This window comes from Parasteatoda tepidariorum, chromosome 3 (assembly GCF_982258835.1).
Source record: "Parasteatoda tepidariorum strain Cologne lab strain chromosome 3, Ptep-v5.0, whole genome shotgun sequence".
Lineage (NCBI taxonomy): Eukaryota > Metazoa > Arthropoda > Arachnida > Araneae > Theridiidae > Parasteatoda > Parasteatoda tepidariorum.
The window spans coordinates 122,467,165-122,488,089 of NC_141757.1; the positions used below are offsets into that span (position 1 = coordinate 122,467,165).

A 20,925-nucleotide genomic window follows, 5' to 3' on the forward strand; every position below is an offset into this window, starting at 1 on the left:
GTGCCGCGGCACAGTGGTTGAGAATCACTGTTCTAGAGTATCACTGAAAAATTAGCAAATTTAATAACATTTACCACCAAATAGCATAGTAATGAATTTATATTTTACTGTTAATTATATCTAGTCATCATCACTTTCATAGAGCGGGAAGCACGGTAAAAAAAGTCACTGTGGATTTGTTATTATGTAAGGAGAAACACTGAATTTTGTAGATATGTCACTGAATAATAGTTGCTTAAATCTTATTGCCCGTAATCTAAATAAAAAAAAAGATTTAAATGAAAGATTTTTTTTACTAATTAAAATCTGTCAAAGAGTTTCCAAAATGAAAAAAATATGTGAATGATACTTTTTTAAAGAAATAAATATTTTTTTTCTTATTTTATAAATATTATGTAATAATATATTTTCATATTTAACTTATTTTATTTTATCATGATACCAGCGATTTCTGCGTACAACCTACGCAATTTTATTTAAGTCTTTAAATTGCAATTTCATGCTTTCATTGCATGTTTAATGTTTTATTAATTACATGGCAACCATGCGTTCTTTTCTTCTGACTATTTGTCCTCTAAAGTAATGAAATTTTTGTCTAAAATGAATTAAAAATGTAATTCTACACGAGCTGCATTATATGCTTCAATAAAATGTTTAAGTAAACAGAATGAAGATTGTAGTATTTAAAACCAAACAAAATTAGTAAAACAACTTTGATACTCTTTGCATTAGAGTTAATTGTTTAAATACCAGATTGTAGTATGTGAAATTCACAAAATCATAGTAAAAAAAATTCCGTTAAAATCCTAATAAAATCGAGTGTTTAAGAAATATTAAATATAATAATTAAATTCAGAGATCAGACTTTTTATTTCATTCTAGCATACATTGTATGTCATTTCATCTATTCAAGAAAATTAAAACCAGAGTATCTATCCTTGATATTTTCATACTTCTAACTGGATAATGAGAAACAACGACGATGGAGATAACATGACCCAAATGTACTCAGATCATGTCTTAAATTATTGAGTAAGTCTGGATGAAACATGGATTGTCTGAGATTGCATGCGATACATATAGTTGTTAATCCAGAGGAATTTACGGCAAATGTCACCTATATATTCTATAAAAAGAAATGAGTTCTAAGTATCCTTCAGACTAGATTTAATAGTTAAGCTCTTATTTTTATATGAGAAATTTTTTTCACAATGTATATTTTCTTGATATTTGCATCTAAATAAAATATACAACATTTAGTATACTTAATACTATGTATAAAGAAGGAAATAACTACTACTTTTGATTTCGATTTCCTTTTCTATTATATCTGTGTAAAATCTGTGTAAAAGAGTACTTAAATTTCTAAAATAGAACTTTTTGGGTTATTTACAGATGAGAGTTGGGGATTATTCGATCAAAATTTCATAATATATTTGATTACTGCGTCGTTGGGTGTGGCAATCATCATTAGCTTGCTAATAATTTGCATCATGAAGACCCGTTCGAGTGGAAGAAAGAGTAAAGGTTAGCTTATTTATTTATTTATTGAGTAACATATTCTACTATGCTTAGCATTAAACGATACTTCTTCGTACCACTTACATTCCTTTATTTGCTTTGTTATAACGTGCCACTGCTTCTTATTTCTTTTAAAACATAATACATTTTTTAATTCTAAACTTAATAAACATATGAAAAAAAACTTTTTTTCCTGTATGTTTTAATCTGTTATATTATAAAGTAACATTTATCTATTCAAAGCGTAAACTCTATATTCTTTGAAATCATTTTATGTATTTCAAATACATCGTGATATTTAATTATGTTTTAAATAAATAAAATATTATAACATGTTTTGTTATAGAATAGCAATTGTACATAAAAAGCTTTAACTCTACTTTCTTTTAAATCCTTTTATGCATTTAATATATGTATTTAATATTTTTAAAATATCTCGTGTCAATAAAATATTGATAATAATAATTTATTTAAGTATTGATAAAATAAGCAATATTTAGCAAAGTGATTGTGGTAAGGAGAATAAAAATTACATTTTAAATGGCCGAAAATATTAAAAGGAAACAATCTGCAAAAAGCATTTGAATTTAAGAAATAGAAGTAGTGATCGGTAGTAGAAAATACAAGGGTTTTGCCGCCGGTTCTGAGGCACAAATATTTAAATGAAAACATAACATATTAAAGTAATTAAACTCAATACTCACCAACTATTACGAAACTGAAGCATTAAGAAGTAGCAAAAATACAATAATTTTACAGAAAAAAAAAACAATTTCATTTTATTATTCGATCTTTTAGAAAAAAACTAAACATAATGAGCCACATTCCGACAAATATCTTGTACGCTACATTAATTGCAATCAAGCGGGATAAAAAATCCCAATTTAAGTGACCAAGTCTCCGACAGATCTCCGCTTTTTTAATCTTGGTTTACATTGGCGGAAGAGCCAACTTGGTTGGCTCGGAGTATGACTGTGCGTCCAATCCGAGTTAAAGAAAAAGGAGTTAAATTAACCAAATTTGATAAGAAAATGATAAAATTAAGGCCAAAAAGAAGATTCTCCGAGTATGTGACGTGAGTCAGAAAAGAATACTTTCAAATCTTCGGTTCTTTACCAACAAAAGAAAGAGTTACCTGAATTTCACAGTTGAATCTATGTTTGCTAAATAGTTCGGGGGGATGTTGACTGCCAAATAAAAGTTAGTCTTAAACCAATGATGGGAGCGTTCTCACATACAAAAAATCAGATAAAGGGACTCAGACAATTCTAACGGGGAAAAGAATTTTTGTTTTTAGTCAATGACAATATGAGAAGTAACCGTAACCGTTAACAATCAAAGGTAGCCATTAACAAACAAGGAAATGCCAGGAATAAAATTGTAAATTGTGGAATAAAATAATAATATTGTTAATAAAAACTAAGCTAACATTTTGTCTACATCAATATCAAACATTCAAAATAAAATATAAAAAAATGTTTGAATAGACAATTATTTAAGTAATTAACAATTATTTAAAATATTCCAACCTTATAAATTGGGAAAATAACATTTTTAAAAATAATTTAGGTGGCTGTCGTAATTGATTATATAAACTACATTAAAGCGATAGTAATTAAATCAAACCGATATTTCTTAATTAAAAAGTTATTAAATTAATAAAAATATATCATATTAAAGTAACAGTAATAAATAAATGACATTTATTGAAAAAATTAATCAAAGCATGCATATTAATTTGCCAAGATTAAATATAAAATGTATATTTATGTTACAAAACAAATATTTCATATGTGATATATAATACCACAGTCATTATCCATTTTGTTTCCAGTTTATTATAGTTTTTAATTGTAATATTTATATATTAGAATATATAAATTATCATATTATATTTATTTATAGTTTATGATTAAAATAGATATTGTCGTAAAGTCAGAGATCGCAGAAGTGCTATAGTTATATGTAAAGAAAAATAATTTTCTTTCTTTACAGATTCTTCAGTTTGCCAAGGAAATGAAAAGTAAATACTCGTTCATTCTATTTTAAAGTTGATTTATACGTAAATTATAAATAAATTCTTAAATAAAATGTGAAAGATAACGTGTCGTCAATTTTACATCCCACGCTAAAATTAATTAAATTATTGTAATTTTTTTTCTATGAATCTCAGTCAAATATGAATATTAAAAGGCATAAAACATGATGATATAATTATTTAAACTATACTTTATTGATATTTTTTTTATTAAACAATAAAATAATTTTTCTTTTTTAAATCTTCAGGTGGCATAACAAAAAAGATTTATTTAAGAGACCTTCCTCCCTTTTATAATCCATTTTGCTAACTAATAACATGGAAAAAAATGGTTTTGTTATCTGGATAAGTTTACAAGACTAAATAAGATTTGATACGGGAATCGATAGAGATTCTTAATTAATTTTAACATTGGCACAGCATTTATTTTTTTTTCAGAAAATATATATTTATTATAAATTGGTTTTTAGCAAATAACGATAAAATCGATTGAAATAGTATACAATCACACTCTTTAGTTTGTAAATTGATCAGAAATCAATAAGCCCGATTAAGTTAAACGTTTCTTAGACATAGTCTTTTTTTGCCTTTGATTTGTAAAATATAATACAAAGACGTTTTTAATGATTAACTATTTTTCACCACTTCTTTAAATTCCATAATTATCTTGAAAAATGAGCAATACTTAAATGGCAAGTTTTTTTTTCATGATGGGAAATTAAAAAAAACTGCGAAAAAAACCACGGGAAAAACAACCCAGAAGAATTGAATTTCTCTATCTCAAGTGAAGAAACTCTTCCAACAAAAAACATCACGTATCAAATTAAATTTTAAACAACATATCGCAGCAATCTATTTTAAATAACTAGTCATCAACTAATTAGGTATTATTTTATAATATTACCAAGTCATTTAAAGAATTATTTTTAAAATAGTGAAAAAGTAAGCATAAAAGTTATAATTTTTCCATTAATATGGTAACCATTTACCGGAAATTCTTGTGTTCAAAATTATAGTTCTTATTACCACACATTTAGTAACAAGTACAAAAGTAAAAATAAAATTTAGCTGAATAAATGGTGGTTTTTATGTCATGCTCCAGAAAATCATAATAAAATTATTCAATCTTACCACATTGACCAAATTTTACCACACACTATAAAATCTTATTTTATTGTTAATTTTACCTAAATCATTACCAAAGCGCTTCTGTAAAAATAAAAAAATTATAAGTGAAAAAATTCCAAATTCCAAAATTAATAAAAAATGCATTGGCATTAAAAGCATTTATAAAAAATTAACGAATTGAAATAATTTCATAAAAAGTAATAATTCTTCAATTACTATTTACCAAGAATTATTTTTTTTATATGATTCGATCGTTAGAATATTTGTTAGGCTGAAAATAAAAGTTTAGATAATTCACCTAGATATAAGTGTATGCATTTATCTATATATAATATGACATATTTATAATATTGTTACCAGTGCAGACATTGTTAAGGGAAATAAAGAAATCTAAATCGAAATTCGAAATAAATTATAATAAGTTATATAAATTTTAAATACTGTATACATTTAAACTGAATGATATGAATATAGTTTTTTTTAAAGAAAATTTAAAGAATTTATCATTTTGAACTGTACTTTATTGTTTTAAATATGAACTATTCATTTCAAATTTTCCGTTAACTTATTACTTAGTGGTTATTCGTTAAAATATTACTTTTTCGTTACATTAATTGGCGAATTTTCGTTACTTTCATTTCTTCTGGTTTTTCTTTGTCCTTCTGCAAGTGTCCTAAAGAAAGTCGATTTCTTCTGGACGAAATGCCAACCCATCTTCTGATACGTCCCGTGTTCCTTATATTTAAAAATTTTCATATGGCGTGTAAAAAACAATAAATAACGGATGCATATAAAATTTTTGACTGTTTTTCTTTTATTATTTTTCATTCATTACTTATAAATAATCGCTTATAAATAATTAAAATCGTTACAAATTAACAAAAAATCTAAAAGTTAATATTTTTCTATTTAGTTTTTGTTTCTTTCTGGAGGAAAAAAAACCGATTCTAGGGAAAACTTAATTTAAATCTTCATCAGTTATGTTCTTTTACACAAGACGTAGTCCTGGGAAATTTTCTTCCTTCTCGAATTATTTTTTACCTTCATTAAACTATGTATTTACAACATTTTATGGTAAGTGAGGAACTATTTTTAGATCACCCCATAACTCTGAGAAGTCAGCAGATTCATTTTCTGAAGGCTGTTTGTACCCTGGAAGAGAAGAAGATTTAAAAAGAGAGAATATTCCAGGTAATACTGTGGACTTAAAAAATTTTATATTCATTTATAGGAAAGAACTGTCACAAAATAATGTACATCTATAAATGGAGAAAAAAAACAGTTTTGTATTCTTTCTTTTTAAACTTTGGAAGTTATTTTATGCATGTTTATTATTCGATCGAATGGAGGAAGTGGGAACATCGTCCGAAATCATCAGATCTCACGAATAAGAAAACTTATCTTTACGGGCACATATATGTGAGCTCCACATATGCTACCTCGAAATTTACCAATCGCAGTAAACTCAACAAGTGGGAAATGATTATTTACGTAGTGTGGCAAGAAATGGAGTTCCGATTCAACACTTGTCGCTTAGAAAATTGTGCTCACACTAAACGCGTGATACAACTTTGAAAAATAAATAAAGAAGAATAAAAAAAGTAAAAACATTAAACTTTTATCTATCTGTTGAATGCAGTGCATGTTGCGCTATCTATCACCGTTCCTTGGAAATAAATATTTAAAATTTACTCTTCATTTTAAAATATTATTTAAAAATAAATTTTTAGATTATCATTCATAAGTATTTCTGCCTACCAGATATATTATTACTAATTGTTAAACTAATAAATAATAACAAATACAAGGTCCGCTGTCAAGTATCAACTGTGATTTTTTGAGGGAATCTAGTATGCGATAGTTAGTATTAATAAGCAAAATAAATTTGCTTTTAAATTAAAACTAATATTGTCACGTGAAAGTGTTTAGATTTAGTGAAGATTACAAGATGAGGTTTTGATAATTTATTAACATCAGGAATTTACAAACACCGGGAACCAGTCTGCGCCCAGAGGAACTCCTCTTTACAATCACGGGATCGCTTTTATACTATTACAGAATGTTCTAGAAGCTTTCTAGGAACAACGAAGGAGGAAATGACATAGACTGAACATTCCAGAAGCTTCTGAAATGCTCATAAATGAAATAGAAAAATTAGTGTCCGCTTCCCGGATCGAACCGAGGACCTTCGGCTTTATAGAAGCGAATTCTACCCCTGAACTACTGAGACTCGACAATATATTGACGTGTGCCGAATAGTTAGGATCGTCGCTCTTACAGATAGAGTTCGATCCTCACAGCTTGAAGAAACTGTATATTTTTAAAGTTTTTATTTAATATTTCTATATATTCTACGAGTTTCTTCAATCCCTCATTTCTGATTCCCGTTATTAGCTTCTATGAAAGCTCAGAGATTTCCAGTGGAAAAGCAAATGCTTTCTTCCCTGTATGTTAGAAGTTTCTTAATAAATCTTGTTTTACGTAACCGAACAAACTCGTGACTGAACAAAACTGTTTCGGTTACGAGTTTGGAAGCACTATTTTGAAATATTTATTATTATTTTTTTTAAAAAAAATATTTAATTCATTATATTATTTCTTTTAAGTGAATCAACCTACACAGTAGACATGATAGTCTGTAATGCGTATACAAATAAAAACTTACTTATACAGTATTCTATGCTCAAAAATAATCAATAAGTTTAATACGCAACGGAGACAAGATTTTTTTTCGAAATTATATAAGTAATTAATGTAAATAATATATGAATCATGAAGTATCTAAAAAGGGTAAAAGAAATAGGCGAAATTTCATAACAAAGAAAAAAAATTGTTTGTTCGGAAAATCGGAAGAGAGACCTAAAAATAATGGACCGCTCTAATTATTAAAATCATTAAAATTTTTATGTGACTTTACACATTTATATATTAAATTCAATTCTTGTAGCTTTCTAGTCCTATTTAAGTATATTTTTCAAAAACTATTTTTTTACTGTTTGATGCATGCATTTAATTTAGATTTACTAATTTTTTGCTCAATATATTTATGGAATGTTGAAAATTCTTTATGTTTTTTAGAATTACATATGAGTATTTAAATAGTACCCTTTTCAGTTTTAAAACACATTTCAATATGTTTTTTTTAATATTAGAAAAACCTTAATTTTGAATCTGCATATATTATTTCAGATGTAGTAGTCTTCAGTGGTAACGTAAAACCCGAAGAGAGTGACAGAATGCAGTCGTTTTCAACTAGTAGCGCCTATTGGAATCATATGACTCTTCCACCCGAAAATGAAATGACACCACAAACAAAAATGAAGGTACAAAGCTCAATCTTAGAAAAATTATTTAAACGAGAAAGTACTAAGATTTAAAGAATAAACATTAATCAAACGAGTACATTAATTAAAGTATTTATAGTGCTGTAGATTAACATGTGTTATCGATTAACATATATAATAACTTATGATAATACGTAAGTTATTATATATGTTAAAACTCAATGACTAAACTCAATGACGCGGTAGCCCACGGAGGACCAAGACTTAAAATGCCTATCCCAGCTTTCTTGACCTTGAACTCTGGAGTGCAGGAATAGATGTTCCTGTTGGTGGTTAGCCGAACGCGAATTCCCCGGTGTTCAAATACAAAACCCCTGTATTTACGCTTTCACCTCAATTTGCGTTTTTGGTTTCATATTTTGCAATCTGGCAATCTTGTTACGAAAATATTTTAAATCATTCTTGAAAAATTTCGGGCTCGTGTAAGTTCATTTGAATTCGCTACTCGCTTTATAGATTTCATTTCATGTTTTATTCTGTTTTTTTCTTCATATTTTATTTTCTGTTTTTACGAGATATTTTTACTTATTGTGTTCGATTTTATTAGTTGTAATTTTTCTGTAAAAATTTTTTTTGAGTGCTTCTCACTTTATAGTATTGATATATTTTACTTTGGCTATATTGATACAGTATTAGAAAGCACTCCTTTTTGCGGATATAATCGTGTGAGCTGATGAAAAGATTACCGTAAACCGGGGCGAATCTACCCATCCAGGGGCGAGTCTACCCATTTTAGTTTTATTTAATTTTCACTATTTTAAATTGCAAATAAATTTTTTTTTACCGACGGAGGACTTAGTTCAGACTCTAAGGAAGATGGAGCTGTAGTAGTTTGATCCGTTTTTATTTATTTGTCGTCTTTTTAACCGACCTGTTCAAACGTCTTTTGAGAGATTTGTATTGAAAATCAGCAAACTTTTAGTTGGTGCTCCGTAAGTATATTATTATTATTAATATCTTCACTTTGGTTAAGTGATAAACTTATCTAAGACTAAGATTACATTAATTTTATATGAAAAAAAACAAAAAGAATGTAAGTTTTGCTGTTGTGAACAAAAAGCCAGAATTCGCGGGGCGAGTCTACCCATTCGTATTTAGTTTTAATAAAGCATAATAATACAATTTAGAACTTTGTTTATATTAAAATTAAGTAATTTTAAATGAATTTGAGTATATTATTTTAATTCTGCATTGATAAATTTATCATTAATAAGAAAATTTATAGGTTAAATATAAATGTAAATATAAAATATGTTAATTTTACCTATTTTTTCAATTTTTATATTACAAAATTAACTTTTTTTATTTAATATTATATTTCAACGAGAAAACATTGTAAGAAAAATCACACCTCCCAAAAGAATGGGGAAAGGATTTTTCATGATTCCCGATGTTTGAATTTCGATTTTGTTAATAATCTTTAATTATTATTATTTATTAATTATTTAATTGTAAATTTATATTAATTTTAATTTATTTTTATCAACAATAATCAGAAAAAAAATTTATTTTATAATGTTAATGATTATAAAAACTAAACTGTGATCAAAATGTGATAATCGATCAAATACTCAATTTGTGTTATTTTATGAATAAAAAAATGGAATATATAATAAAGTTATGAATTTTACTTCATACATATCCCATATGGTAACTAAAATAACAATTTAATAGTAAAATTTGATTATTTACAATGTTAACATTCATTTTAGTAGAATGGGTAGACTCGCCCCATACGAGAGATTTGTCAGCAGTTCTATAAAAATATACAGTAACAGCGTAACTGTTAATATTTTCTAAAATCGATTTCACAGCTTTAAAGAGGGATAAATAGCGATTCCGAAACACCTATTAAAAGCCTTTTTTCTTTAATATTTACAAAAGTTTGACCACTTGAAAGTTGACAAACTGAAAAAAATGGGCAGACTCGCCCCGGTTTACGGTATATCTTTTATATTCCAGAATTTTATTAATTTTTTTCCCTTTTTCAGATTTTTTCCCCCGGTTTCTTGTTATTTTTATTTTCATTATTATTTTTCTTTCCCCCCCCTTTTTTTTCCACTGTTCTGTGATTTTTTACATGTTTTCTCTACATTTTGAACTTATTTTATGAGTATTTCTATTTACTTGCAGCTGATGAGGCAGTAAATAAAACTTATTGTTTTTCTTAATTTTCTTCGTGCTTTTTTTTTCTTTTTGCATTTATTTATTATGTTATATATATATATATATATAAAGAGAGAGAGAGAGAACTATCCAATTGATTACAGTTTTATGTATCGTGGATCAATTATAATCGATAAAGAAATCGCAAACAGGTTGATCAAAGCATGCAATGTTTTTGCCATTCTTCATAAATTTTGAGCATGCAGGACTATATTGATCGAAACAAAAATAAGAAGATTTAACTCAAACGTTAAATTAGTACTTTTATACGAATAGATCAGAAATTTGGTACAATTGAACGAAAAAAGAAATAAATTACAGGTCTTCATCAACAGGTGTAACAGAAAGATTCTTAATATAAATTGCTTCATTTAATATCTAACAATGAATCATTCAAAATCAGTAAACAAAAAACCAATAGTATTAGAAATCAGAGAAAGCAAATGACGATGGATTGGACACATATCAGTAAACTGGAAAAATTCAAACTAAAACGAAAGATGAGGACCTAAAATGACTTTACACATATTTATTATGAATGAAATAAAAGCGATGAACAAAACATAGTTAGAGATAAAGTACTTGACTGCCAACAGGGTGAGATGGAGAGTCAGGACAAAAGCTGTATAGAGTGACGTAGTGTAAGTAAAGATAAACAATGATTTTAAAGCTTGCGCATTGTCTGTTAAAAAAAAATAACTAAATAATTTTAAAAAAAAAATGAGACTGGGCGTCATCTAGGCCGACCACACTCTATCGTCACGACATCGACATTGACTTTTAATCATTCCTCTCAAAAAATTTTTTCACCAGAACAAGCAAAAATTAATCTCTGGGAGACTATCAATACGTAATTATTTTCTCATTACCGCAGGACATAAATTTCGAGTAAAGCTAATCATGAGCCGCGGCTAGATGAGATTTAGAAGTGCATGGAGTTCTTAACAATATTAATAATTTTTTTTCGATATTCCTTTATACTTCATATCCGGAAACTAATTAGTATTTTTTATGAATTGTATCTTTGTTTATGAGTTTTGTTGTTATAATAAATAATGCGACGCAACTATTTACTTTCAACTCGACAAGAAGTGCCTCACCAAGTGATTTAAATCGGATTTAACTGGCTAACTGCAAGTGGTACGTCCCGCATGATTGTCGAACCTTTTCGGCTTTTGAATAAACAAATGGAACTATTTACCTACAATGATGTCTCTTGCAAGAATCCTAATGTCAATATAGTAAAAGTTTCCCAAGATCTGAGCCATTTCTTTCAAGTGGGTCGACGCATTAACCACATGGTAATCAAGAGTTGAAACTCAAAAGGAAGGGACGAGAAGAGTTTTCCAAAACCAACTCTCAGGTGTTGATGAGTCTTAAGATAATAATGTTCCTGTGCTCCCACCACAGGAATTTCAAGCAGATTCGCTCATTCTCTTTAAATCCGATTTGTAAAAATGCTTTCTCGATGTCACAAGTTACCCCATATCTTTCAAATCCATTCATGAGTGCTGGTATTAATTCAATTAGATTAGGACCTTTTTCCACACATTAATTAAGGAAGGATAGTTTCTTTTTCCTCGGCAGATCCTTTAAAAAAAGGACTTTATTTTAGTCACTTAGACCAATCCTTAAGAATGGGCCGATGCAGTAAAAAGTGTTCACATTTTGTTTGTCGAAGGTAAAATGTCGTCAATAAGTCCCTCAGACCTCCAATCGCAAAACAAGTTTTTGTAATTATATATCTTTTCACGTATTTATAAGGACTTCACAGCTTGTGAGTATTTTTTCAGCTAAGTTTCCGCAAAATGAAAATTCAGGGTGATCTTGAGTTCACTGTTGCTATATTCCTTCTACTATATTCCTTCTACTATATTCCTTCTACTATATTCCTTCACTATATTCCTTCCTCTGTCATATCTTGTAATAGTGTTAGTGAAGTCAATCTTCGTTGGATTCTCAAGATATAATATTGCTATTTTTACAGCAGGCTCACGAGTTTTTATAGTTTAAAGCTCCTAATAATGTGTAATATGGAAACTAGTAACATGAACAGATAGTAACATTTTAGGTTTGGGATCTCCATTGCCAGATTTTCCGGTAGCTACCCATCCTGATCAAGTATTCATAGCTAACAATTCTTTCTTCAAGGATTTTATTTCTCCAGTAAATAGCTGATTAGCATAATCAGCACCTAACGGGACTCGTAATTTGTTCGTATATTAACAACAGTTTTCATTAATGGCGATTTTGCTAAGGCATGTACCAAATCTTTTCAATTCATTTGTAATTTTATATTGCTTCATCTTTATGATTGGCACACAAACTGCATGCTGATTAAGTAGCTAATATTTGAAATTGTTACTATTATCTACATTGAATTAATAATGAAGAAAATAATATTTCCTTATTCCAGTTCTTAAAAAAATATGTGGGCAAATAATAAACTAAGTACGTGCCGATTTTCCAACAATAGACGCTTCCTTTTTTTAGAATGCATTTTTAAAGGTGAATAGTCTTGATAGTTTCACTTAAACATTAGTGCAAATTCAAACAATTCTGTTCTAGAATGTGGCCGGTCCTACACCTTGGACAACAGGTGATTGGGTTATTTCACCTCATCCTGTCGAAATGGTGACCTTGCAATATCATATGCCACCAGCATCTACCACTTCCGAAGAAAATCGACTACAATACAATAAACAACAAGTGCCTTTACAAACATTATCTACTATTCCAGAAACGGCGGCAATAATGTCTTCGTCTAACACCCTGCCAAGAGCAACTACTGCAAAACAAACTGATGTTTGACAAAGTAAGGACCTTTATTACGTTTAACAAAAAAATTTTGAGTTCGTAAGCAATTTTTTCGAACTGATTTTGTGTTCCGTCCACATATAGTATAGTACAGTATAGTATAGTATAGTATAGTAAAGAGCAGTACAGTACAGTAATAGTATAGTATAACATGATGAAACATAACATAAATACGTAAAGAATGCAACAAATGCTTTCTTTTTCTATACAAAATGCTTCAACTTTAAGTAACAAGATATATTTTTCTAGAAATTAGTGGAATTAAACTTTTAATTTTTACATCTAATTTCTTGTAAAATATTAGAATACGTAATTCCAGCAAAATATTAACATAATTCTAAAAAAGCATATCATAGACAATTTAAAAAAAAACGTTTTTAATGGAACATCCAATTTCGCAACTTATTATATATTTACAATATGCCAATAATTTCTGCACCCAGATTTACTGTAAATAATATATGTGACATGTAGAAATTTTAATAACATTTTTAAATTTAATTTTTTAAATAATAATAATTACATTAAAGAGAATTATTTTTAAGTAGTATTAATTTGCATTCAGTGTATTTGTTTTAATACTCTAATGCTTCTGAAAAATGAAACACTATGAAAGATTTGTCAGAAATTAATGTAATGTATTCCGTATATTACTGAAAAATAAAAGATCAAATTTACAAGACAAAAAAGTATTCTAGTGAGCTAAACTCAAAAATAAATGAAACACCCTGAATAACTTTTGATCTAATAATTGGAATGACCCAGTTTTAATAGTTCAAAGGTGTGAAATATTTCAAATAGTTTGTTCAGACGATATTTTGAGTAAAATAAGAAATCTGACACAAAAATGTACTTTCTTTGACAAATTACGACTCCTAATCCCCAGAATATAGGGACAGCTGAAACCTGATTATCTATGGTCCCCATTGAAAAGTCAGAAGAGCAATCCAAAGTATAGAGCCCTTTTAACTAATTTCACTGATTGCTTATTTCGTCATATCTCGAAATTTTTTAAGTGAATTGAAAATCCTTTGCATAATAATCGGAAACATTTTGAATTGTAGGATATTTTTACATAGTTTTAAGCAATGTATTTTTATTAGGTAAAATACAAAGTTAGAACGAAATAGGCCGAAAAGTTCCTGAGAAATTAAATTTTGAAAAAGCCAGATATTTAAAATTACATTTCTCAGGAACTATTCGACTGATTAAATAAAAATTTCGTATTCTGCTTTATGATACTTTTTTTTAAGAGTGTGTAGAGATTTGTATTTTCTCTTAGCCCATTAGTAAATAAAATGATAGATATTCATTAAAATTATTTTTGAAATGGAATTATCTATGAATAATAGAATTTTATAATTATGTGCAATTTTTTTTTTAATTCGCTTAAGAAATTCTCGAGATATATGGGAAATGCGCACAGCATAAAAATGAAAGTAAGGGGCTAAACTTTCAACCGCACTCCTGACCAAACTATAGGGACCATATTTCCCAGAATGCGGTTATCCGTATATTTTTTTTTTGGAGGGGGGTCAGATAGTTCGTCGAAAAAAAGTTTGTTTATTCAGTGAAAAGCATTTTTGTGTTAGATTTCGTAGCTTAAAGTATCATCTGCACAAACTAAATAGCATATTTGAGGTCAATGCTTTGAACAACTAAAATTTAGTCCCAATACGTGAAAATCGGATGATTAGATCAAAAGTAATTCAGGGTGCTGCTCCCTTTATTGTTTGCATTCTGGTCATTTTTAAAAGTGTTTAAAAAACATAAAATAAATTTTTTTACTTAACAATTTTTTTTTTGTTGTTGCAGTATAATGTTTTCGAAAGGATGTTAAACTGAGATCGTGGGATCTATTAAAATAAAAGTAAGTGAAGTAAGAGTAAGTAAAAGTAATTACGATCTTTTGAAATTATACTTTAAAACTAACAACTTTCAAATATTTTGTTGCAATAATGTCTCAGCAAATTTTGTTTAGGGTTGTAAAATTGATTCACGAAGTTGAAATACCGGCGCAGTGTCAAAAAAGTAGATTTTTCCTAGAATCAATTTTTTTAATAAGTGTATTTCCGAAATTCTTGTTTTAAATTCTGGAAATACAAATTGTTAAAAAAAGAATTTCACGAACTATTTTGATATACATTGAAATATTTTTTATAGGATATAAAAATGGCACAATGACTGAAAATCAAACCATATTAGCTCAAACATGATTTTTGTGGAAAAAGTGTAAAGTTTGGATTTACCAAAATTTTTCCGGTAAGTATTCAAAATAGGATAATAATTTTTCCCCATTTCTTTTAAACAAAAAACAAAAAAAAATATTTGACACTTCAAATAACGGATGCGTTTAAAATTTGATCTAATCGTAAATGAATCTAAAACTGAGTCTGTCTAAATGTTCGTATTAAAGTTACTCTTTTTAAAATCAGAATTACAAAAATTGCAAAAATATATTATTCAAAATATATTTCGTACACTCAAAATATCAAACTATATGTGCATACGTTGAATATCAAAATGTATCATACATCATACACCATGGGTACACTAAATAACTATTATAAAGATATAATACACGTGATATACATAATTTTAACAGTTTCAAACGCCCTTTATCTTAGTTCTCATTTAATCAATTTAAATACGTAACATTATGAAAATAAAATAAAAATCTTAAATGTGAATTCAAATTTAACCTGTGATATCAAATGGAAAAAGTCATTAATCACGTCAAATTAAAGAATAAAAGTTTGTGAAATTTTGTTTTTACGCATTTATTCTAAACCACAGATATTATATGACTTTAAAAGCATTATTACACTTTATTATTACTGTTCAACGTCACCCACTTACACCGATAGTTGCTCGCAATAATTGTGTTTCCGTGACATGTAACTGATTTTCTTTTACATAAGTTGAAATTATTTACTTAAAGTATATGTATTAAAAATTATTCTGTTAAACCTACGCTTGCGCCCCCCCTTCCTAAGTCATGATGAATCTATAAAGTTCGATTAGGGAATACAAATAATTATTAGTAATCATTTTAACATAACATTTAAAGCTAAAGTTATTCATGTTATTACAAATTCGGTAGTGCACAACCATAATGAAATATTTTCGTTTACCAAGCGAGCTGATATAATTTGTGCATGAATCCAATCGAATCTCTTAATCACTAAACGAATCTCTTTAACTGTAATTCAGAATACCATATTAATGTTATTAGCAACAAAAGATAATAGTTTTAAAATGATTAGCGGATTTGGATACCGAATTAAACAAGTTTATCTTAAAATGTACCGTTAAACGGTAACAAATAACAGAGTTGCGTTGTAATAAGGTTTTTAGTTTTAAACTCTTAACTTTATGAGACAATCAGAATCAAAAACGTAATAATGGCAAAATAGCATCGAAAATTAAACATTACAAGTAAATACCCCTAAATTAAAGATATAAAAATACTTTAAATGAAAGCGATACCTTTATTACTGTTATTAGTTTTATCCTAATGGCAACTAAACATACGTAAATTTATGAGGGAAAATTGAATCCATCAAGGTGATTTTCCAGCCTATAAAAAATTTACACCAACAACTATAAGGAACTGCGTTAGACCATACTGCTATTATAAAAAAGATTTATTTTTCTTATTCGAAAAGGTTTCTTACAGTTAAAAAATTTCTGATAATTTGTTTTTTAATATCGTTACCATTGGCTGGCTGACGAATTTGAAGCTTAACGTATTGAATTTGGAGCGTATCATCAACGATTTTATCGGAACCTGGGATACTATTATTCAATTTTTACATATAATTAGAAATGCATTGTGTTTTAATAAGAATGTTAGCATTCAATTTTGTGTAATATATAACTAAAACTAACCAGCGACTAAAAAGCATAATATCGTACATTCAAACTTGATGCAATTTTGGTTCTTCAATGGAGAATCTCCTGTATAAATAAGCAGTGATGCTTTTAGATAAAGCTGCTAACAAACATTTGGAAAGAATGATAATCTGCGAAAAGCCATTTTAAAATTTTTAAAATGTGAAATGATTCCTAGAAATCTAGGTCTGTAGATGGGGAGCACTTAATACTGTTAGTTGTAAATATCTTCTGTATTTTTGCGCTTATTACTTCATTCTGACACCAAAATAGGGTTTTCTTTAAAAAAGAGAAACTTTACTACATCTGTTTATGTGACTCTTTTCACGTATTTAACTCTTTGCACTCTTTTCAAACACTATTTTAATTTTATTTATAAATGTATTGATGCTTAAAAGTGATACTATTTTCAGGGATGAAAATTGAAGAAAATGTCAAGATAAAATTCAAAATTTTTGTATCGGATGTAATGCATTTGGTAAGATAGGCTTCATTAGTTTATTGTTCTAAACCAATTGCTTTTTGTTTTCTTTATGCACATTCCAGTAACATTCCTGTTTACAGCAGTCAAAATCCAAAACGATATTATTCGCAATGCACACCGTCATGAGAATACAGAAAGAGAACCACTTTGGTTCTGAAAGATCTCCGCATCTCAAATAAAGAAAGAAAACTCTTTTTCTTTGTTGTTCGAATTTGAGATGGTGAACAAAATTTAATCAGAAATATAAAATAACATGCTGGCAAATATCAATTAAGAAAATATCATGCCAGAGAGTTGGCACAGTGTTGCTATCCAACAACAAAAGTTAAAGTTTTGGGAAGGGAAAGTTTAGTTTGATAGAAATAAAACTAGATAATCCGGTCATAACATGCAGCTTTATATTTAACGTAATTCCAATGATCAGTAGATAAAAAATTCAAATATTATTTTTTGAATTGAAAAAAAAGTCTAGGTAGGTTATTAAAATAAATTTTACATTAATAAAAGTTTATTTTGTAGATGTTTTCGAGAAAATCGGTGGCGATATTCATATGCTAGTTATGCTCCAATGACGGCCCTCATTGAATGTATTTATAAACCATTCAAATAAATTTATAAAAAAAATAATACATTTATTAAGTTTCTTGAAATAATATTTAAAAAATAAATAAGGAAGACTCGTCATTTAAGTCGACCATTATTGAAGCCAATCTGAGCTAACGAAACTCTTATGCGGTTTAAGACCAGTTCTTTTTCTCTGGATGACCATGTTAAATTTAGTCTAATTTTTTTTTTTGGTTTTTTTCACACTTAACTTTTAGTTCATTTAAACCATACTTTGCGAAATTTAATGTGAATATTTATAAACTTTTTTAAAGTTTTTTTAAAAAATACGCGTAGGGTAGTGTCGGTTACCCCCGCCCACTGTCAATTTCATAAGTATAGAATATTTTTTCAAGTCAATGGGCCATCGGACATTAATTGTTATATTAAAAAAATTATTTTCAAAGTTTCAAGTATTTATATGACATTTGTTGTTATTAAATGATAGAATTCACTAAAAGTATATAAATATGTAATAAATAAAATAATTTTGTGACAAAAAATGATAAATGAGGTTTATCTATTGTCAATACATTGGTCATTTTCATTTACACCTGAAAAAACAGTCAAAAAACATAATTTTTGTAACTGGGCGGGGCTACCCGACACATTTTGAAAAGAGCTGAACATGTTTTTTAAAATTTCTATTTTTTTAAGTTAAACTATACTTTTTTAGGTTTATTCTTTTTGCATCATTTAATTAGATGATAAAACAATAGAAACATACAAAAATATTGATTTTTACTCAATATTATACAGAAATATAAGCAATACTCCTTAAGTGGGAGGGACTACCCGACTCTCCCCTACATGATACGTCCAAAATTAGTTCACTTAAATAACAATTTGTGGTCTGAAAAGTGAATATACAGAATAGTTTAGAAGAATTAAAATGGTTTAAAACCAGTTATTAGCTCTGAACAGTCTCGATAACTGTTTGTTAGGTTTCGATATTGTTTTTAGTTTATTTAAATAACTTTTGCTTCATTATATAGATAGTTATGGACTTCATATTTAATATATGCATAAGAAATCGTAATATACATCTCAAATCTGTATTAAGGTGAGTGAAAACAAGAACGTTTTCAAACACTGACCTATCATTATTAAAGTGAAAAGAGAAGCCGAAGAACATAATAAAGTTTACGGGTAGCAAAAATCTTGCTACTTTTGTCCTAAAGTATTTCTCTGGACACGAGAATACTTACTATTCACTTTCTAAGAGAGAGTATTCTATTTTAGGATGAAATAACGGAAAAAAGTTGGAACAATGTTATTATGTCAAATTTTGTAAGATTTAATTAAATCTTTGTTAATTTTATCCCAAGTGAAATCCAACGAATTTTATTCCAGCGTGTTTACTCTTTACTGAGACATACTGTGATTATGGATTGTGGGGCTGGGCTACCGACAATATCAACCGTCATTTATCTAAAGGTACCTCCAGTTAAAATCGAATTAACATTTTTTATATACTAGCGAATTGGAATTGAAATATTGTAGAGGTAGCTTCGCTACAATTCTCTCCCTTCAGAATTTTATCGGGATAAAATTCAATGGATATCACTAGTTCATTTATTGCTGTCTTGTGAGACGCCGGGAGAGCTGCATTAAGATTAGCGGACTTTAGACGCTAGTAGATGTTGCAGTCGAGTATGTAAAGGCCCCCGTTGAGTGTGATCGAGACTGATTAACAAGTCCGCGAGGAGGACAAAGTCGTTGTCAGAAATAGCAAGTCAACTGTTCACTGTGTTCCATCCATCAAAGTAGGCTCGTTCATATCCAAGAAGCGTTTCTGTTGAGATGGGATTGCTGAGAACACGTCCGAAAGTCACCAATGTGGTGCTAGGCTATCGACAATGTCAACCGTCATCTATCTAAAGTTACCTCCACATCGAATCCAGTTAACATGTCTTACATACTAGTTGTTGCGGATAATTTACGTCACACTAGAAATGCACGATGGGCAATTGGCAACGGTCTGGGACACACCCCTGAGGATGATCCGAAGACATGCCATCACAATTTTGATCCTCTGCAGAAGAGGTGGCAGCCCCACTTCGGTAGCCCGACGATCTGCACGCGAAGTCGAGCACTTTACCGTGGAACAGTTTAACTACGACCAATACCTCACACCCTCGGTCCCTAAGCAGACTGATCCAAGTGGCCACCCACCCGCATACTGATCGTAGCCAGTGATGCTTGACCGGTGATCTGCTGGGAAAAGTGTCTTGATGATCAGTCCACTGCGAGGCTCTTATATACTAGTGAAATGGATTTAAATAATTGGACTGGTAGCTACGTTTCAGGATCAGTGAAGCTTTTCTTTTTCTTTTCAAAATATTCTGTCCAGATACTCTTGGAACAGATCTTACAGTTTTAAAGTTTTGTAATTTCTTGATTTGTGTAGAAATTTTTCTAGCATTGATTTTATGGAATGTATTGTAATCTGCATTAAATATTCTTTTTTTTAACAGGTAGAAGTTCAAGAACTGAATCAAACAATATGAATAAGTTTTGTAAACCTGTCAAATGGGAATAGTAAGAAATGTATTTTAAAAGTTATACATTTATGCAAAATAAAAATAACGTTATTAAATTGCGCTGTGATTTTTTTTAATACCCAATAAAATACATAAGAAACCATGTTTCTTTAAACTTTAAAATTTGAAGTTGATCGGAAGGTGTAACTGTTTTTACACATTTGTGAAAAGAGTATTTAGGCAGAATGGTTTTCTATTTTGGTTACCTTTTTTATAGTTTGAAGTTTTCCATTTTGTTTGGTTATGAATGTAATTCCCACAGCGACAACATTTTTGGTTACTATTTATTTATTTATTGCCGCAAATGCATACGCTGCGATGGTTAAGAAGCTCTCCTGCTATCACAAGATCTTCTACTGACTCAAGGACTGAGGTTGTCTGCTGCTA

General features: G+C 28.6%; 1 protein-coding gene across 1 annotated transcript in view; it reads left to right on the plus strand.

Moving 5' to 3' along the window:
* LOC107449318 (neural cell adhesion molecule 2) overlaps nucleotides 1-20,594 on the plus strand; it is a 156,036-nt gene extending 135,442 nt beyond the window's left edge. Inside the window, exons 9-17 of the mRNA XM_071185035.2 lie at nucleotides 1,396-1,527; nucleotides 3,517-3,544; nucleotides 5,784-5,878; nucleotides 7,877-8,010; nucleotides 12,766-13,012; nucleotides 14,830-14,884; nucleotides 15,178-15,276; nucleotides 17,322-17,386; nucleotides 20,473-20,594. Coding sequence (XP_071041136.1) covers nucleotides 1,396-1,527; nucleotides 3,517-3,544; nucleotides 5,784-5,878; nucleotides 7,877-8,010; nucleotides 12,766-13,008 — 632 coding nt within the window. The 3' untranslated portion in view covers nucleotides 13,009-13,012; nucleotides 14,830-14,884; nucleotides 15,178-15,276; nucleotides 17,322-17,386; nucleotides 20,473-20,594. The remainder of the gene's footprint in view (nucleotides 1-1,395; nucleotides 1,528-3,516; nucleotides 3,545-5,783; nucleotides 5,879-7,876; nucleotides 8,011-12,765; nucleotides 13,013-14,829; nucleotides 14,885-15,177; nucleotides 15,277-17,321; nucleotides 17,387-20,472) is intronic.
* The last annotated feature ends 331 nt before the right edge of the window (nucleotides 20,595-20,925 follow it).